The sequence below is a fragment of the Coregonus lavaretus genome (assembly GCF_964263955.1).
Source record: "Coregonus lavaretus genome assembly, contig: HAP1_SCAFFOLD_3029, whole genome shotgun sequence".
Lineage (NCBI taxonomy): Eukaryota > Metazoa > Chordata > Actinopteri > Salmoniformes > Salmonidae > Coregonus > Coregonus lavaretus.
In genome coordinates, this window is record NW_028161835.1 from 7,280 (window position 1) to 26,691 (window position 19,412).

Consider the following 19,412-nt stretch of genomic DNA (forward strand, 5'->3'; position numbering starts at 1 on the left):
CTCTCTCTCTCTCTCTCTCTCTCTGTCTCTGTCTCTGTCTCTGTCTCTCTCTCTCTCTCTCTCTCTCTCTCTGTCTCTCTGTCTCTCTGTCTCTCTCTCTCTCTCTCTCTCTCTCTCTCTCTCTCTCTCTCTCTCTCTCTCTCTCAGGTTGCCTCACTGCCTGATAGTCAGCAGCAGCAGGTCACAGTGAAATATACATTTAACAAAAATATAAACGCAACATGTAAAGTGTTGGTCCCATGTTTCATGAGCTGAAATAAAAGATCCCAGAAATGTTCCATACACACAAAAAGCTTATTTCTCTCAAATTTCGTACACAAATTTGTTTACATCCCTGTTAGTGAGCATTTCTCCTTTGCCAAGATAATCCTTTTTTATTTTTTTGGTCATTTAGCAGACACTCTTATCCAGAGCGACTTACAGTTAGAGAGACCATACATTATTTCATACTGGCCCCCCATGGGAATCGGGGCATATCAAGAAGCTGATTAAATAGCATGATCATTACACAGGTGCACCTTGTGCTGGGGACAATAAAAGGCCACTAAATTGTGCAGTTTTGTCACACAACACAATGCCACAGATATCTCAAGTTTTGAGGGAACGTGCAATGGAGGAATGTCCACCATAGCTGTTTGCAAATAATTTAATGTTAAGTTCTCTACCATAAGCCACCTCAAACGTTGTTTTAGAGAATTTGGCAGTGCATCCAACCTGCCTCACAACCACAGACCACGTGTAACCACAGACCACGTGTAACCATGGCAGCCCAGGACCTCCACATCAGGCCATCAGACAGCTGATGAAACGGAGGAGGATTTCTGTCTGTAATAAAGCCCTTTTGTGGGGGAAAACTAATTCTTATTGTCTGGGCCTGGCTCCCCTGTGTCTGCCCCCCAGTCATGTGAAATATCATAAATTAGGGCCTAATGAATTTATTTTAATTGACTGATTTCCTTATACAAACTGTAACTCAGTAAAATCGTTGAAATTGTTGCGTTTATATTTTTGTTCAGTATATATTTTTAAGAAATTGCCATGGAAGTAGCCCAAAAACCCAAACCCGCGACCACTACATTTTCACCCGCGACATCGTTTTCAAAGTAAGCTAGAAAATCGCGAACATGGCAACCCTGCGTACGTCTCTGTGGATATCAAAGATACGGAGGAAATAGTCGAGTTGGAGCACTTGTACGCAAGTAGCGCATCTTCTCACGTAGCTTGACAAAACAACGCAGTTTATGGAGTGCCTTTCTGAAATTATCGCACAAATTCTGTCTTGATGTGTAAAATAGTAGTACAAAAAGACATACTATTATATTCTTATAACAGTTTGCTCTCCTTCCAATCATTGATTTCATGCCCGGAACGACAGAGTTTTGGCAGACTTTTTACCGTCAGGCAGTAGAAGGGGCGTCTGTTTTGGGGTCCTTCTGTAAGAAACAGGAAGAGAAAGGTTAACAGTTTATGATTCTCGACAAATTCTCTTTATTATAGGTTATTTGTTAGCTATTTTCGACTAGTTAGAGAATAATAGTAACGACACAGACAGCGCAGTGTAACTAGATCTATTGAATGTCTAGCTAGCTAACGGTAGCTCAATGGCATCATCACAGGACACACACACTCCTTTTTTTATTGTAGCTAGAAGTTGCAAGGCGAATATTTAACTGCAAGGCGAATATTTAGTAAGGGAGAGTCCAAAAATAATGGAGAAAGATTGAAGTAGTTAGTCCTCTCTCTGTCTAGCACTACTGAATAAGGGAAGTTTCATAACTAGCCATCACATGACTAAAAAGACAAGGCGTTTTCAAAAGGCAATATAAAGGATTCAAAATGTAATAAGTTGTGGTCGAAGTGAAGCCTAACCCTGACCTCTGACCCCTGTGTAGATGACAGTTCATAACCTGTACATCTTTGATCGTAACGGAAGCTGTCTGCACTATGGGGAGTGGAACCGCAAGAAACAGGCCGGCATCTCCAAGGAGGAGGTGAGACAGGAGGCATAACGCTTCATTCATGCTTCATAGTTTTTCAGTTTCATACAGGCTTCATAGTGTTTCCTATAGACTACATAGTGTTTCATAGTGTTTATAAAGAGTCTTCATAACCATCCATACAGGCTTGTTTCATACTGGCTTGATTATAACAGAAGTGATACAATTGTCTAGATTCTGGTTTCTCTTTCCCTCTTTCTCCCTTCTCTCTCTCTCTCAGGAGTTTAAGCTGATGTATGGGATGCTGTTCTCCATCAGATCCTTCTGCAGCAAGATGTCTCCCCTGGATATGTATCCTTCAGTGGGTGGGGGTGGGTGGGTGGGATGGTATGTGTTAACCTTAGTCTTGCGTGGCCGTCCTCCTAAATCTTGTATCGTAGACTCGACTATTGGAAGTCTGAAGATTTGCTCTGAGTAGTCGTACAAAGTTTTAGTAGCCTATGCGGCTTCCTTTCACACTAAGGCTATGTTGTTTACCTTAACCCCTCCACAGGAAGGATGGTTTCTTGACCTTCCAGACCAGCAAGTATAAACTGCACTATTATGAGACACCAACTGGCATTAAGATTATAATGAACACAGACCTGGGAGTTCCCAACGCTAAAGATATACTGCACCAGATATACAGCACGGTAAGCATGGGAGGGGGGGTGTAAGTAACCATGTATCTCTCTCTCTCCCTCTCTTCTCTCTCTCCCCCTCTCTTCTCTCTCTCCCCCTCTCTTCTCTCTCTCCCCCTCTCTTCTCTCTTCTCTCTCCTTCTCTCCCCAGCTGTATGTAGAGTACATAGTGAAGAATCCTTTGTGTGGTTATACAGAGCCTTCAGAAAGTATTCATACCCCTTGACTTATTCCACATTTTGTTGTTACAGCCTGAATTCAAAATGGATTCAATGTATTTTTTCCTCACCCATCTACACACAATACCCCATAATGACAAAGTGAAAACATGTTTTTGTAAATGTATTAAAAATGAAATACAGAAATCTCATTTACATAAGTATTCACACCCCTTTGCTATGACGCTCCAAATTGAGCTCATGTGTATCCAATTTCCATTGATCATCCATGAGATTTACATTTACATTTTAGTCATTTAGCAGACGCTCTTATCCAGAGTTGACAGAAATCATCTCTTGTACAGCAAGGACCCGGGGACTAGTTGGACCGACCCGGGGACTAGTTGGAACGACCCGGGGACTAGTTGGACCGACCTGGGGACTAGTTGGACCGACCTGGGGACTAGTTGCAGGGTAGAGGACCGACCCGGGGACTAGTTGGACCGACCTGGGGACTAGTTGCAGGGTAGAGGACCGACCCGGGGACTAGTTGGACCGACCCGGGGACTAGTTGGACCGACCTGGGGACTAGTTGCAGGGTAGAGGACCGACCCGGGGACTAGTTGGACCGACCCGGGGACTAGTTGGACCGACCTGGGGACTAGTTGCAGGGTAGAGGACCGACCCGGGGACTAGTTACAGGGTAGAGGACCGACCCGGGGACTAGTTGGACCGACCCGGGGACTAGTTGCAGGGTAGAGGACCGACCTGTGGACTAGTTGGACTGACCTGGGGACTAGTTGGAACGACCCGGGGACTAGTTGGAACGACCTGGGGACTAGTTGGAACGACCCGGGGACTAGTTGGACTGACCTGGGGACTAGTTGGACTGACCTGGGGACTAGTTGGAACGACCCGGGGACTAGTTGGACTGACCTGGGGACTAGTTGGAACGACCCGGGGACTAGTTGGACTGACCTGGGGACTAGTTGGACCGACCTGGGGACTAGTTGCAGGGTAGAGGACCGACCCGGGGACTAGTTGGACCGACCCGGGGACTAGTTGCAGGGTAGAGGACCGACCCGGGGACTAGTTGGACCGACCCGGGGACTAGTTGCAGGGTAGAGGACCGACCTGTGGACTAGTTAGAGGACCGACCTGGGGACTAGTTAGAGGACCGACCTGGGGACTAGTTGGACCGACCCGGGGACTAGTTGGACCGACCTGGGGACTAGTTGCAGGGTAGAGGACCGACCCGGGGACTAGTTGGACTGACCTGGGGACTAGTTGGAACGACCCGGGGACTAGTTGGACTGACCTGGGGACTAGTTGGACTGACCTGGGGACTAGTTGGACCGACCCGGGGACTAGTTGCAGGGTAGAGGACCGACCCGGGGACTAGTTGGACCGACCCGGGGACTAGTTGCAGGGTAGAGGACCGACCCGGGGACTAGTTGGACTGACCTGGGGACTAGTTGGAACGACCCGGGGACTAGTTGGACTGACCTGGGGACTAGTTGGACTGACCTGGGGACTAGTTGGAACGACCCGGGGACTAGTTGGACTGACCTGGGGACTAGTTGGACCGACCTGGGGACTAGTTGCAGGGTAGAGGACCGACCTGGGGACTAGTTGGACCGACCCGGGGACTAGTTGGACCGACCTGGGGACTAGTTGGACTGACCTGGGGACTAGTTGCAGGGTAGAGGACCGACCTGGGGACTAGTTGGACCGACCCGGGGACTAGTTGCAGGGTAGAGGACCGACCCGGGGACTAGTTGGATTGAACTGGGGACTAGTTGGACTGACCTGGGGACTAGTTGGACCGACCTGGGGACTAGTTGGACTGACCTGGGGACTAGTTGGACCGACCTGGGGACTAGTTGGACTGACCTGGGGACTAGTTGGACCGACCTGGGGACTAGTTGGACTGACCTGGGGACTAGTTGGAACGACCCGGGGACTAGTTGGACTGACCTGGGGACTAGTTGGACCGACCTGGGGACTAGTTGGACCGACCCGGGGACTAGTTGGACCGACCCGGGGACTAGTTGGACCGACCTGGGGACTAGTTGGACCGACCTGGGGACTAGTTGCAGGGTAGAGAACCGACCCGGGGACTAGTTGGACCGACCTGGGGACTAGTTGCAGGGTAGAGGACCGACCCGGGGACTAGTTGGACCGACCCGGGGACTAGTTGGACCGACCTGGGGACTAGTTGCAGGGTAGAGGACCGACCCGGGGACTAGTTGGACCGACCCGGGGACTAGTTGGACCGACCTGGGGACTAGTTGCAGGGTAGAGGACCGACCCGGGGACTAGTTACAGGGTAGAGGACCGACCCGGGGACTAGTTGGACCGACCTGGGGACTAGTTGCAGGGTAGAGGACCGACCTGGGGACTAGTTGGACCGACCTGGGGACTAGTTGGAACGACCTGGGGACTAGTTGGAACGACCCGGGGACTAGTTGGACTGACCTGGGGACTAGTTGGACTGACCTGGGGACTAGTTGGAACGACCCGGGGACTAGTTGGACTGACCTGGGGACTAGTTGGAACGACCCGGGGACTAGTTGGACTGACCTGGGGACTAGTTGGACCGACCTGGGGACTAGTTGCAGGGTAGAGGACCGACCCGGGGACTAGTTGGACCGACCCGGGGACTAGTTGCAGGGTAGAGGACCGACCCGGGGACTAGTTGGACCGACCCGGGGACTAGTTGCAGGGTAGAGGACCGACCTGGGGACTAGTTAGAGGACCGACCTGGGGACTAGTTAGAGGACCGACCTGGGGACTAGTTGGACCGACCCGGGGACTAGTTGGACCGACCTGGGGACTAGTTGCAGGGTAGAGGACCGACCCGGGGACTAGTTGGACTGACCTGGGGACTAGTTGGAACGACCCGGGGACTAGTTGGACTGACCTGGGGACTAGTTGGACTGACCTGGGGACTAGTTGGACCGACCCGGGGACTAGTTGCAGGGTAGAGGACCGACCCGGGGACTAGTTGGACCGACCCGGGGACTAGTTGCAGGGTAGAGGACCGACCTGGGGACTAGTTGGACTGACCTGGGGACTAGTTGGAACGACCCGGGGACTAGTTGGACTGACCTGGGGACTAGTTGGACTGACCTGGGGACTAGTTGGAACGACCCGGGGACTAGTTGGACTGACCTGGGGACTAGTTGGAACGACCCGGGGACTAGTTGGACTGACCTGGGGACTAGTTGGACCGACCCGGGGACTAGTTGCAGGGTAGAGGACCGACCCGGGGACTAGTTGGACTGACCTGGGGACTAGTTGGAACGACCCGGGGACTAGTTGGACTGACCTGGGGACTAGTTGGACTGACCTGGGGACTAGTTGGAACGACCTGGGGACTAGTTGGACTGACCTGGGGACTAGTTGGAACGACCCGGGGACTAGTTGGACTGACCTGGGGACTAGTTGGACCGACCTGGGGACTAGTTGCAGGGTAGAGGACCGACCTGGGGACTAGTTGGACCGACCCGGGGACTAGTTGGACCGACCTGGGGACTAGTTGGACCGACCTGGGGACTAGTTGCAGGGTAGAGGACCGACCTGGGGACTAGTTGGACCGACCCGGGGACTAGTTGCAGGGTAGAGGACCGACCCGGGGACTAGTTGGACTGACCTGGGGACTAGTTGGACTGACCTGGGGACTAGTTGGACCGACCTGGGGACTAGTTGGACTGACCTGGGGACTAGTTGGACCGACCTGGGGACTAGTTGGACTGACCTGGGGACTAGTTGGACCGACCTGGGGACTAGTTGGACTGACCTGGGGACTAGTTGGAACGACCCGGGGACTAGTTGGACTGACCTGGGGACTAGTTGGACCGACCTGGGGACTAGTTGGACCGACCTGGGGACTAGTTGGACTGACCCGGGGACTAGTTGGACTGACCTGGGGACTAGTTGGACTGACCTGGGGACTAGTTGGAACGACCCGGGGACTAGTTGGACTGACCTGGGGACTAGTTGGAACGACCCGGGGACTAGTTGGACTGACCTGGGGACTAGTTGGAACGACCCGGGGACTAGTTGGACTGACCTGGGGACTAGTTGGACCGACCTGGGGACTAGTTGCAGGGTAGAGGACCGACCTGGGGACTAGTTGGACCGACCCGGGGACTAGTTGCAGGGTAGAGGACCGACCCGGGGACTAGTTGGACCGACCTGGGGACTAGTTGCAGGGTAGAGGACCGACCTGGGGACTAGTTGGACCGACCCGGGGACTAGTTGCAGGGTAGAGGACCGACCCGGGGACTAGTTGGACCGACCCGGGGACTAGTTGGACCGACCTGGGGACTAGTTGGACCGACCTGGGGACTAGTTGCAGGGTAGAGGACCGACCCGGGGACTAGTTGGACCGACCCGGGGACTAGTTGGACCGACCTGGGGACTAGTTGCAGGGTAGAGGACCGACCTGGGGACTAGTTGGACCGACCTGGGGACTAGTTGGACCGACCTGGGGACTAGTTGCAGGGTAGAGGACCGACCCGGGGACTAGTTGGACCGACCCGGGGACTAGTTGGACCGACCTGGGGACTAGTTGCAGGGTAGAGGACCGACCCGGGGACTAGTTGCAGGGTAGAGGACCGACCTGGGGACTAGTTAGAGGACCGACCTGGGGACTAGTTGCAGGGTAGAGGACCGACCCGGGGACTAGTTAGAGGACCGACCTGGGGACTAGTTGCAGGGTAGAGGACCGACCCGGGGACTAGTTGGACTGACCCGGGGACTAGTTGGACTGACCCGGGGACTAGTTGCAGGATAGAGGACCGACCTGGGGACTAGTTGCAGGGTAGAGGACAAGAGAACAACGTGCCTATTTGAAGCAACAACAAAAAAATTGTAGCTGGCGAAATGTTTCATTTTTAAAAGTAGCTCTCATGCTAGAAAAAGGTTGTAGACGAAGAGAAGATGAAGAGCACGAACCTGCAGGAGTGAGTCACTGCTTTAATGTTTGCAGAGAACGACAGGGTGTTGTCCAGGGTCATGCCAAGGTTTTTTTCACTGGGAGCGGGACACCGTTGGGTTGTCAACCGTGATGGAGAGGTCTTGGAGCGGGCAGGCCTTTCCCGGGAGAAGAGCAGCTCCATTTTGTTGAGGTTGAGCATGAAGTTGTGGGTCGACATCCTAGCTGAGATGTCTGCCAGGCACGCAGAGATGCGGGTCGCCACCTGGGTGTCAGAAGGGGGAAGGAGAAAAGTAGTTGAGTGTGATGACATGATTCTGCATGACAATGATAGGAGAGACCATGTGAGGACATGACAGAGCCCAGTGACTTTTATTTTTATTTTTTATTTCACCTTTATTTAACCAGGTAAGCCAGTTGAGAACAAGTTCTCATTTACAACTGCGACCTGGCCAAGATAAAGCAAAGCAGTGCGTTAAAAACAACAACACAGAGTTACATATGGGGTAAAACAAAACATACAGTCAAAAATACAACAGAAAATATATATACATTGTGTGCAAATGTAGCAAGTTATGGAGGTAAGGCAATAAATAGGCACATTCTTGAGCATGCAATACTGCTTTCCTCAGTACGAAATCGTCGTCGACCCACTGTGCTGTCAGACTCGGCATGCTCATGGGGCTGACATCGCTGGTCCAAATGTCAGTCGTGAAGCTAATAGCAGTGACGCCCATAGCAAGTAGCTCATGGATGTACGTTTCAACAACCCTGTGTAACTCCGGTAGGGCAACATCTGAAAAATAAGCGCCTACTTGGTAGTGTGTACCAGGGCTCGAGGTGCTCGACCAGTCGGCGAAAGCCTTTGAGTCTCGCTGAAATGTTCTTACTCTTTAAAATGAAAATGCTCGACTTTAACTTGTTTAGTTGTTGGAAGTGCGCGCTTCGTTTTACTGCTTTTGTTCTAAGTAGTCGCTGATCGTCTGGTGGTGATGCACTTTCAAATGAGTAACTAGGTTTGTGATAGTGAAATATTTAAAATAAAATAGATCCACACAGCAGACATTGTGGGCTAGGTTAGGAATGCTGTGTTGCACGTGTAGCGCTGTATTCTTCGTGGCGTCATTATGTCATCTACCTACGTTATACAGGTATGCACGTCAGCTTTGACATCGGTTTTGCAGTGAAGATGAGGTCAAGAGTATTGCCTGCCCTGTGACTGAGAAAGGGTGACGTCAAAAGACGAAAGGAGTGGAAAAAAAGTTGATTGAAGTCAGGCGTCGGGAGGTTAAAGTCACCCAGTACGATGAGTGGTGAGTCATCGTCGGGAAATGAGCTTATCAAAATGTATCTACAACTTGATTGGAGTCCACCTGTCGCCAATTCAATTGTTTGGACATGATTTGGAAAGAAACACACCTGTCTATATAAGGTCCCACAGTTGAAAGTGCATGTCAGAGCAGAAACTATATCATGAAGTCCAAGGAACTGTCCATAGATCTCTGAGATAGAATTGTGATGAGGCATATATCTGGGGAAGGGTATAAAACTATTTATAGATATATAGAGTGTTGAAAGTTTCCAAGAGCGAAATGGAAAACATATGGAACTACCTAGACTAGAGCTGGCCGTCCGACCAAACTGAGCAACCAAGCTTGAAAAAATCTGCATGGAAGAATGGGAGAAAATTCCGAAATCCAGATGTGCAAAGCTGAAACAGACATACCCAAGACAACTCAAAGCTGATAGACATACCCAAGACAACTCAAAGCTGATACAGACATACCCAAGACAACTCAAAGCTGATACAGACATACCCAAGACAACTCAAAGCTGATACAGACATACCCAAGTGGTCCTCTGTAGCTCAGCTGGTAGAGCACGGCGCTTGTAACGCCAAGGTAGTGGGTTCGATCCCCGGGACCACCCATACACAAAAATTGATGCACGCATGACTGTAAGTCGCTTTGGATAAAAGCGTCTGCTAAATGGCATATTATTATTATTATTAACTCAAAGCTGATACAGACATACCCAAGACAACTCAAAGCTGTAATTGGGGGTGAATCAGGGGTGTGAATACTTATATAAATGAGATATTTCTGTATTTGATTTTCAATACATTTGCAAACATTTCTAAAAACATGTTTTCAATTTGTCATTGTGGGGTATTGTTCGTAGATGGGTGAGAAAAATAGATGTAATTAATTTTGAATTCAGGCTGTAACAACAAAATGTGGAATAAGTCAAGGGGTATAAATACTTTCTGAAGGCACTGTAACCCCTCTGTCTCTCTATTCCAGCTGTATGTAGTATTATAACCTCTGTCGGTCTATTCCAGCTGTATGTATGTAGTATTATAACCTCTGTCGGTCTATTCCAGCTGTATGTAGTATTATAACCTCTGTCTCTCTATTCCAGCTGTATGTAGTATTATAACCTCTGTCGGTCTATTCCAGCTGTATGTAGTATTATAACCTCTGTCGGTCTATTCCAGCTGTATGTAGTATTATAACCTCTGTCGGTCTATTCCAGCTGTATGGAGTATTATAACCTCTGTCTCTCTATTCCAGCTGTATGTAGTATTATAACCTCTGTCGGTCTATTCCAGCTGTATGTAGTATTATAACCTCTGTCGGTCTATTCCAGCTGTATGTAGTATTATAACCTCTGTCGGTCTATTCCAGCTGTATGTAGTATTATAACCTCTGTCGGTCTATTCCAGCTGTATGTAGTATTATAACCTCTGTCTCTCTATTCCAGCTGTATGTAGTATTATAACCTCTGTCGGTCTATTCCAGCTGTATGTAGTATTATAACCTCTGTCGGTCTATTCCAGCTGTATGTAGTATTATAACCTCTGTCGGTCTATTCCAGCTGTATGTAGTATTATAACCTCTGTCGGTCTATTCCAGTTGTATGTAGTATTATAACCTCTGTCGGTCTATTCCAGCTGTATGTAGTATTATAACCTCTGTCTCTCTATTCCAGCTGTATGTAGTATTATAACCTCTGTCTGTCTATTCCAGCTGTATGTAGTATTATAACCTCTGTCGGTCTATTCCAGCTGTATGTAGTATTATAACCTCTGTCGGTCTATTCCAGCTGTATGTAGTATTATAACCTCTGTCTCTCTATTCCAGCTGTATGTAGTATTATAACCTCTGTCGGTCTATTCCAGCTGTATGTAGTATTATAACCTCTCCATGTCTCTCTATTCCAGCTGTATGTAGTATTATAACCTCTGTCGGTCTATTCCAGCTGTATGTAGTATTATAACCTCTCCATGTCTCTCTATTCCAGCTGTATGTAGTATTATAACCTCTGTAGGTCTATTCCAGCTGTATGTAGTATTATAACCTCTGTCTCTCTATTCCAGCTGTATGTAGTATTATAACCTCTGTCGGTCTATTCCAGCTGTATGTAGTATTATAACCTCTGTCTCTCTATTCCAGCTGTATGTAGTATTATAACCTCTGTCGGTCTATTCCAGCTGTATGTAGTATTATAACCTCTGTCGGTCTATTCCAGCTGTATGTAGTATTATAACCTCTGTCGGTCTATTCCAGCTGTATGTAGTATTATAACCTCTGTCGGTCTATTCCAGTTGTATGTAGTATTATAACCTCTGTCGGTCTATTCCAGCTGTATGTAGTATTATAACCTCTGTCTCTCTATTCCAGCTGTATGTAGTATTATAACCTCTGTCTGTCTATTCCAGCTGTATGTAGTATTATAACCTCTGTCGGTCTATTCCAGCTGTATGTAGTATTATAACCTCTGTCGGTCTATTCCAGCTGTATGTAGTATTATAACCTCTGTCGGTCTATTCCAGCTGTATGTAGTATTATAACCTCTGTCGGTCTATTCCAGTTGTATGTAGTATTATAACCTCTGTCGGTCTATTCCAGCTGTATGTAGTATTATAACCTCTGTCTCTCTATTCCAGCTGTATGTAGTATTATAACCTCTGTCTGTCTATTCCAGCTGTATGTAGTATTATAACCTCTGTCGGTCTATTCCAGCTGTATGTAGTATTATAACCTCTGTCGGTCTATTCCAGCTGTATGTAGTATTATAACCTCTGTCTCTCTATTCCAGCTGTATGTAGTATTATAACCTCTGTCGGTCTATTCCAGCTGTATGTAGTATTATAACCTCTCCATGTCTCTCTATTCCAGCTGTATGTAGTATTATAACCTCTGTCGGTCTATTCCAGCTGTATGTAGTATTATAACCTCTCCATGTCTCTCTATTCCAGCTGTATGTAGTATTATAACCTCTGTGGGTCTATTCCAGCTGTATGTAGTATTATAACCTCTGTCTCTCTATTCCAGCTGTATGTAGTATTATAACCTCTGTCTCTCTATTCCAGCTGTATGTAGTATTATAACCTCTGTCTCTCTATTCCAGCTGTATGTAGTATTATAACCTCTGTCGGTCTATTCCAGCTGTATGTAGTATTATAACCTCTGTCTCTCTATTCCAGCTGTATGTAGTATTATAACCTCTCCATGTCTCTCTATTCCAGCTGTATGTAGTATTATAACCTCTCCATGTCTCTCTATTCCAGCTGTATGTAGTATTATAACCTCTCCATGTCTCTCTATTCCAGCTCTATGTAGAGTACATAGTGAAGAATCCTCTGTGTGTTCTGGGGGAGCAGCTGACCTCTGACCTCTTCACTACTAGACTGGACCTTTACATCCGGGCTCTGCCCTTCTTCAGCCCCCGCGCTGCATAACACACTCACACACACACACACACACACACACACACACACACACACACACACACACATCTCACACACACACACACATCACACACACACACACACACACACATCACACACACACACACACACACACACACACACATCTCACACACACACACACACACACACACACACACACACACATACATCTCACACACACACACACACACACACACATACATCTCACACACACACACACACACACACACACACACACACACACACACACACACATCTCACACACACACACACACACCGCACACACACCAAACGGGCACACACACACATTTGGGGGTGGGGTTGTCTGGGGGAAGTGAGGGGTGATGTCATGTATCTATTTGTTATTAACATGTCAGAATGTTGGGTTGGTTGTTGACTCGTGTCTTAAATAGGATCCATGTAGTAAACCTTCTGAACAATGTGATTACAAGCCTCTGTTTCTGTTGTCATGCTCCACTACGATGGACAGCCAAGATGGATGGAGGGGGTTGGGGGGGGGGGGGGTCAGCATCTTGGCTCTGTTCACTAGTGGTGCTGTTATAACTGTGGCTGACGGATTGGCATATAGTATTTTAACCATATTAATGAAATTGGAGCCTATATGTTCCAAGTCAGACCAGAGATATGACCATTCTAGTTTATCAAAAGCTTTTTCTGCAAACAGTTTTCCAATGAATCATTTATCTATTGGGATTTGGCAGTTCTAACAGTCAGTTTCTTTATGGGCGCATGCCTGTCAGTAACCGGAAGAAGCAGTTTCATTAATGCTTCAAGTGCGGCATCAGGTTGTTCCTCATTACACACGAGACCAACAAATATTTCAACATGGGAATCAAAACCTATTTTATGATCGCTTATACCCTATTTTAGGTCCAGGCTTTGGAATATGGATTCCCTAGATATGGCTGTTATATTGTGATCACTACAGCCGATGGATCTGGAGACTGCTTTAGAGAAGGTTTCTGCAGCATTAGTAAAGATGTGATCGATGCACGTGGATGATTTACTTCCTGTTCTGTTTGTAAATACAATGGTAGGTTGACTGATAACCTGAACCAGATTGCAGGCATCAGATACAGCTTGAAGCTTATTTTTGAGTGGACATATTTGATGACAACCATACATGCTGGTAGAAATTAGATAAAATGGATTTGTTTGCCTGCATTAAAGTCCCCGGCCACTAGGAGCGCCGCTTCTGGATGAGCATTTTCTTGTTTGCTTATGGCCTTATACAGCTCGTTGATTGTGGTCTTAGTGCCAGCATTGGTGTTTGGTGGTAAATAGACAGCTACAAATAATATAGATGAGAACTCTCTTGGTAGATAGTGGGTCTACAGCTTATCATGAGGTACTCTACCTCAGGCGAGCAACACCTTGAGGCTTCCTTAATATTAGACATCCCACACCAGCTGTTATTGACAAATAGAGACACCCCTCCGCCCCTCGTCTTACCAGACGTAGCTGTTCTGTCCTGCCGATGCGGAAAACCCAGCCAACTGTATATTATCCGTGTCGTCGTTCAGTTTTAAGTACCTCAATGGATCGTAAAGGAAATCGCACTACAAACAATCACCCTCATGCACTTAAGGAGATCACAAATATCATGGATACATTAGAACTAGTGGATATATGGAGGCTGAAAAACCCTGACCTCGTGAGATATACATGGAGGAGGCTTAATCAAGCTAGCCATCTTGATTACTTCCTGGTCTCATTCTTGCTGGCATCAAAAGTAAAAAAAAGTATTGATAGGAGACAGACCATCTAATTGGCCTCCATATTACTCTTACAGGATTTCCACATGGACAGGGATATTGAACATTTAATCAAAGCCTATTGGATGACAGTTTGTTCTTAACTAAGACAAAAGAATGAATAATTGACTTTTTTCTTAACTACATAGGTACAGCAGATCCCCTTATTGCATGGGGCACTTTTAAATGTACTTTTAGAGACCATTCAACACAATACTCATTATTAAAACAAAAGAGATCAGACTAATAAAGGAAATAGAGGAAATATCAGAGCAGGTAGATCGTCATGGAAACTGGACTATAGAGGCACATAATAGGTTGGAGGAAAAACAAAAGGAATTGGAGGAACTTATTCAAGAAGTCTAATTTATTACCAAAATTACATTTACATTTACATTTTAGTCATTTAGCAGACGCTCTTATCCAGAGCGACTTACAGTTAGTGAATACATATTTTTTTATACTGGCCCCCCGTGGGAATCGAACCCACAACCCTGGCATTGCAAACACCATGCTCTATCAACTGAGCTACATCCCTGCCGGCCATTCCCTCCCCTACCCTGGACAACGCTGGGCCAATTGTGCGCCGCCCATGAGTCTCCCGGTCGCGGCCGGCTGCGACAGAGCCTGGATAATAAAGCCAATTGGATGGAAAATGGTGAAAGATAAATGCAGTGTTTCTTGAGTCTTCAACATAGAAATGCTACCAAAAATAATTTACAGAAACTCGTTATAAATTACTAGAATTTATATGTAAATGCCTGGATTACTTTAATTTTGGTGAATCTCGTATACAATGGGTTAAAGTAATGTACAGCAACCCCAGGTGTAAAATAGTAAGTAATGGTTACTTCTCAGAAAGTATTGAGCTTTTAAGAGGAGTAAAACAAGGCTGTCCGGTGTCTCCATATCTATTTATTATGGCCATTGAAATGCTAGCTATTAAAATTAGATCCAACAAGAACATCAATGCATTCTGGATCCCTGCACGGTCTCATTGAAGAACTAGATCACTTTTCTAGCTTCTCTGGACTAAAACCTAATTATGACAATTGTACCATATTAGTTTTGGATCGTTAAAAGACAGTGTTTACACGACCTTGTAGTTTACCAATACAATGGGCAGATGGTGAAGTAGACATACTTGTTATTCACATCTCAAAAAATATTAATGAACTTAACACAATCAATTTCAATAGAAAGTTTGCAAAAATAGATACAATTCTGCAACCATGGAGAGGTAAATACTTGTCTATTTATGGAAAAATCATATTGATTAACTCTTTGGCCCTATCACAGTTTACTTACTTACTAATGGCGCTGCCTACTCCAGACAACTCGTTTTGAGCAAAAAATATTTCATTTTATTTAGAATGCTAAGCCAGACAAAATTCAACGTACCTATTTATATAATGAATATGAGTTTGGGAGGCTAAAATTAAAAAATATTAAAGCATTAAATCTATCACTAAAAGCGTCACTCATGTTCAAAAATGGCCTTTTTGCCTTTATACAGATTACAACTTCTCATTTCCGACTAATTGAAAATGAAATTTTGTTTAAAGTATCGCCCTTTCTTAAATGAGCCATACAAAGCTGGTTACAATTTCAGTTGTATCCTCCAGAAAAGATAGAACAAATATTACAACAAATATTATGGTTAATCTCAAATATACTGATTAATAAAAAAAAAACATTATTTATGGATAAAAAAAAGAAAGTACTTTATTAATGATATTATGAATATAAACTGTGGAGTTGTCACATATGCAGCTATCGGAAATATATGGGAACGTCTGCTCAATCCAAACTTATAACCAACTGATTGCAGCATTACCACAAAAATGGAGGAGGCAAGTGGAAGAAGGTAGGGAACTAGTTTGTCTGCCATATGTTAAAGATACAAACGGGCTGAAAAGGATTGGCATAAATATAAAATATACCAGTTTAATTTGGAGGACAAAAATGTTGACAGCTGTGCTCTACAGGTTGCAAAATAAATGGGAAGAGATTTTCGATGTACCGATTCCACGGCTCATGGTATATGGACTGAACAAAAAACAACACTTGATTCAACGCTTCGAGGTTTCCCATTTAAATTATTATACAAACATTTTGCCACCAACAGAATGCTATATACAGTGAGGGAAAAAAGTATTTGATCCCCTGCTGATTTTGTACATTTGCCAATGACAAATAAATGATCAGTCTATAATTTTAATGGTAGGTTTATTTGAACAGTGAGAGACAGAATAACAACAAAAAAATCCAGAAAAACGCATGTCAAAAATGTTATAAATTGATTTGCATTTTAATGAGGGAACTAAGTATTTGACCCCCTCTCAATCAGAAAGATTTCTGGCTCCCAGGTGTCTTTTATACAGGTAACGAGCTGAGATTAGGAGCACACTCTTAAAGGGAGTGCTCCTAATCTCAGTTTGTTACCTGTATAAAAGACACCTGTCCACAGAAGCAATCAATCAGATTCCAAACTCTCCACCATGGCCAAGACCAAAGAGCTCTCCAAGGATGTCAGGGACAAGATTGTAGACCTACACAAGGCTGGAATGGGCTACAAGACCATCGCCAAGCAGCTTGGTGAGAAGGTGACAATAGTTGGTGCGATTATTCGCAAATGGAAGAAACACAAAATACCTGTCAATCTCCCTCGGCCTTGTGCTCCATGCAAGATCTCACCTCGTGGAAATGCAAATTAATTACTTAAAAATCATACAATGTGATTTTCTGGATTTTTGTTTTAGATTCCGTCTCTCACAGTTGAAGTGTACCTATGATAAAAATTACAGACCTCTACATGCTTTGTAAGTAGGAAAACCTGAAAAATTGGCAGTGTATCAAATACTTGTTCTCCCCACTGTAGGTAGCTAGTTAGTATTTGTAAACAAAAAGGCATATAACATCGGATCCGGAAGTTCAAATGTCGTCGCTAGCTACAGTCAGAGTGCCTCGAACCCTCTTGCTTGGTAAATTACTCTGGCTCCCCCTAGTGGATATAAACTACACAAGGCGGATTTCTTCTCTGGGTGGAACGCAACGACGATGTGGACAAAAGTGCGCGTTGCCCCAAAAAAACAGACTCCGCCTTTGCACATGCATGCACATCGATCGACGGAGTGACGCTTGTAGCCACCTTTAATCTACCCAGGAATGCTGTCTGATCCTAGTCAATCAATCAATCAATCAATTTTATTTTATATAGCCCTTCTTACATCAGCTAATATCTCGAAGTGCTGTACAGAAACCCAGCCTAAAACCCCAAACAGCTAGTAATGCAGGTGTAGAAGCACGGTGGCTAGGAAAAACTCCCTAGAAAGGCAAAACCTAGGAAGAAACCTAGAGAGGAACCAGGCTATGAGGGGTGGCCAGTCCTCTTCTGGCTGTGCCGGGTGGAGATTATAACAGAACCATGCCAAGATGTTCAAAAATGTTCATAAGTGACAAGCATGGTCAAATAATAATCAGGAATAAATCTCAGTTGGCTTTTCATAGCCGATCATTAAGAGTTGAAAACAGCAGGTCTGGGACAGGTAGGGGTTCCATAACCGCAGGCAGAACAGTTGAAACTGGAATAGCAGCAAGGCCAGGCGGACTGGGGACAGCAAGGAGTCACCACGGCCGGTAGTCCCGGCGTATGGTCCTAGGGCTCAGGTCTCTCAGTTGGCTTTTCATAGCCGATCATTAAGAGTTGAAAACAGCAGGTCTGGGACAGGTAGGGGTTTCGTAGCCGCAGGCAGAACAGTTGAAACTGGAATAGCAGCAAGGCCAGGCGGACTGGGGACAGCAAGGTGTCATCATGCCCGGTAGTCCTGACGTATGGTCCTAGGGCTCAGGTTCTCAGAGAGAAAGAGAGAACGAGAGAATTAGAGAGAGCATACTTAAATTCACACAGGACACTGGATAAGACAGGAGAAGTACTCCAGGTATAACCAACTAACCCCAGCCCCCCGACACATAAACTACTGCAGCATAAATACTGGAGGCTGAGACAGGAGCGGTCCGGAGACACTGTGGCCCCATCCGAAGAAACCCCCGGACAGGGCCAAACAGGAAGGATATAACCCCACCCACTCCGCCAAAGCACAGCCCCCGCACCACTAGAGGGATATCCCCAACCACCAACTTACAATCCTGAGACAAGGCCGAGTATAGCCCACAGAGGTCTCCACCACAGCACAAACCAAGGGGGGGGCGCCAACCCAGACAGGAAGATCATGTCAGTAACTCAACCCACTCAAGTGACGCACCCCTCCCAGGGACGGCATGAAAGAGCACCAGCAAGCCAGTGACTCAGCCCCTGCAACAGGGTTAGAGGCAGAGAACCCCAGTGGAGAGGGGAACCGGCCTGGCAGAGACAGCAAGGGCTGTTCGTTGCTCCAGCCTTTCCGTTCACCTTCACACTCCTGGGCCAGACTACACTCAATCATATGACCTACTGAAGAGATAAGTCTTCAGTAAAGACTTAAAGGTTGAGACCGAGTCTGCGTCTCTCACATGGGTAGGCAGACTGTTCCATAAAAATGGAGATCTATAGGAGAAAGCCCTGCCTCCCGCTGTTTGCTTAGAAATTCTAGGGACAATTAGGAGGCCTGCGTCTTGTGACCGTAGCGTACGTATTGGTATGTACGGCAGGACCAACTCGGAAAGATAGGTAGGAGCAAGCCCATGTAACGCTTTATAGGTTAACAGTAAAACCTTGAAATCAGCCCTTGCCTTAACAGGAAGCCAGTGTAGGGAAGCTAGCACTGGAGTAATATGATCAAATTTCTTGGTTCTAGTCAGGATTCTAGCAGCCGTATTTAGCACTAACTGAAGTTTATTTAGTGCTTTATCCGGGTAGCCGGAAAATAGAGCATTGCAGTAGTCTAACCTAGAAGTAACAAATGCATGGATTAATTTTTCTGCATCATTTTTGGACAGAAAATTTCTGATTTTTGCAATGATACGTAGATGGAAAAAAGCTGTCCTTGAAACAGTCTTGATATGTTCGTCAAAAGAGAGATCAGGGTCAAGAGTAACGCCTAGGTCCTTCACAGTTTTATTTGAGACGACTTTACAACCATCAAGATTAATTGTCAGATTTAACAGAAGATCTCTTTGTTTCTTGGGACCTAGAACAAGCATCTCTGTTTTGTCCGAGTTTAAAAGT

At 46.1% G+C, this 19,412-nt stretch overlaps 1 protein-coding gene and 1 long non-coding RNA gene across 2 annotated transcripts; one reads left to right on the plus strand and one right to left on the minus strand.

Annotated features, from left to right (window-relative positions):
- The first annotated feature begins 1,421 nt into the window (after positions 1–1,421).
- On the plus strand, positions 1,422–12,915 carry LOC311120023 (trafficking protein particle complex subunit 1-like). The gene is made up of 5 exons (XM_084194658.1): positions 1,422–1,456; positions 1,893–1,991; positions 2,218–2,288; positions 2,491–2,629; positions 12,333–12,915. The coding sequence occupies exons 2-5, from the start codon at positions 1,893–1,895 to the stop codon at positions 12,459–12,461; spliced, it is 438 nt and encodes a 145-aa protein (XP_084050784.1). The 5' UTR covers positions 1,422–1,456; the 3' UTR covers positions 12,462–12,915.
- On the minus strand, positions 10,290–11,001 carry LOC311120024. The gene is made up of 3 exons (XR_014612063.1): positions 10,960–11,001; positions 10,652–10,917; positions 10,290–10,613 (listed from the first exon to the last, which is right to left on the minus strand). It is a non-coding gene; the product is annotated as an uncharacterized lncRNA (long non-coding RNA).
- Positions 12,916–19,412: the final 6,497 nt, after the last annotated feature.

Bases quoted from the DNA above. Each gene is read 5' to 3' on its own strand.
- LOC311120023 (XM_084194658.1), top strand. From the start codon at position 1,893: ATGACAGTTCATAACCTGTACATCTTTGATCGTAACGGAAGCTGTCTG. The intron at 1,992-2,217 runs GTGAGACAGGAG...TCTCTCTCTCAG, and splicing joins CCGGCATCTCCAAGGAGGAG to GAGTTTAAGCTGATGTATGG. The intron at 2,289-2,490 runs GTATCCTTCAGT...ACCCCTCCACAG, and splicing joins AAGATGTCTCCCCTGGATAT to GAAGGATGGTTTCTTGACCT.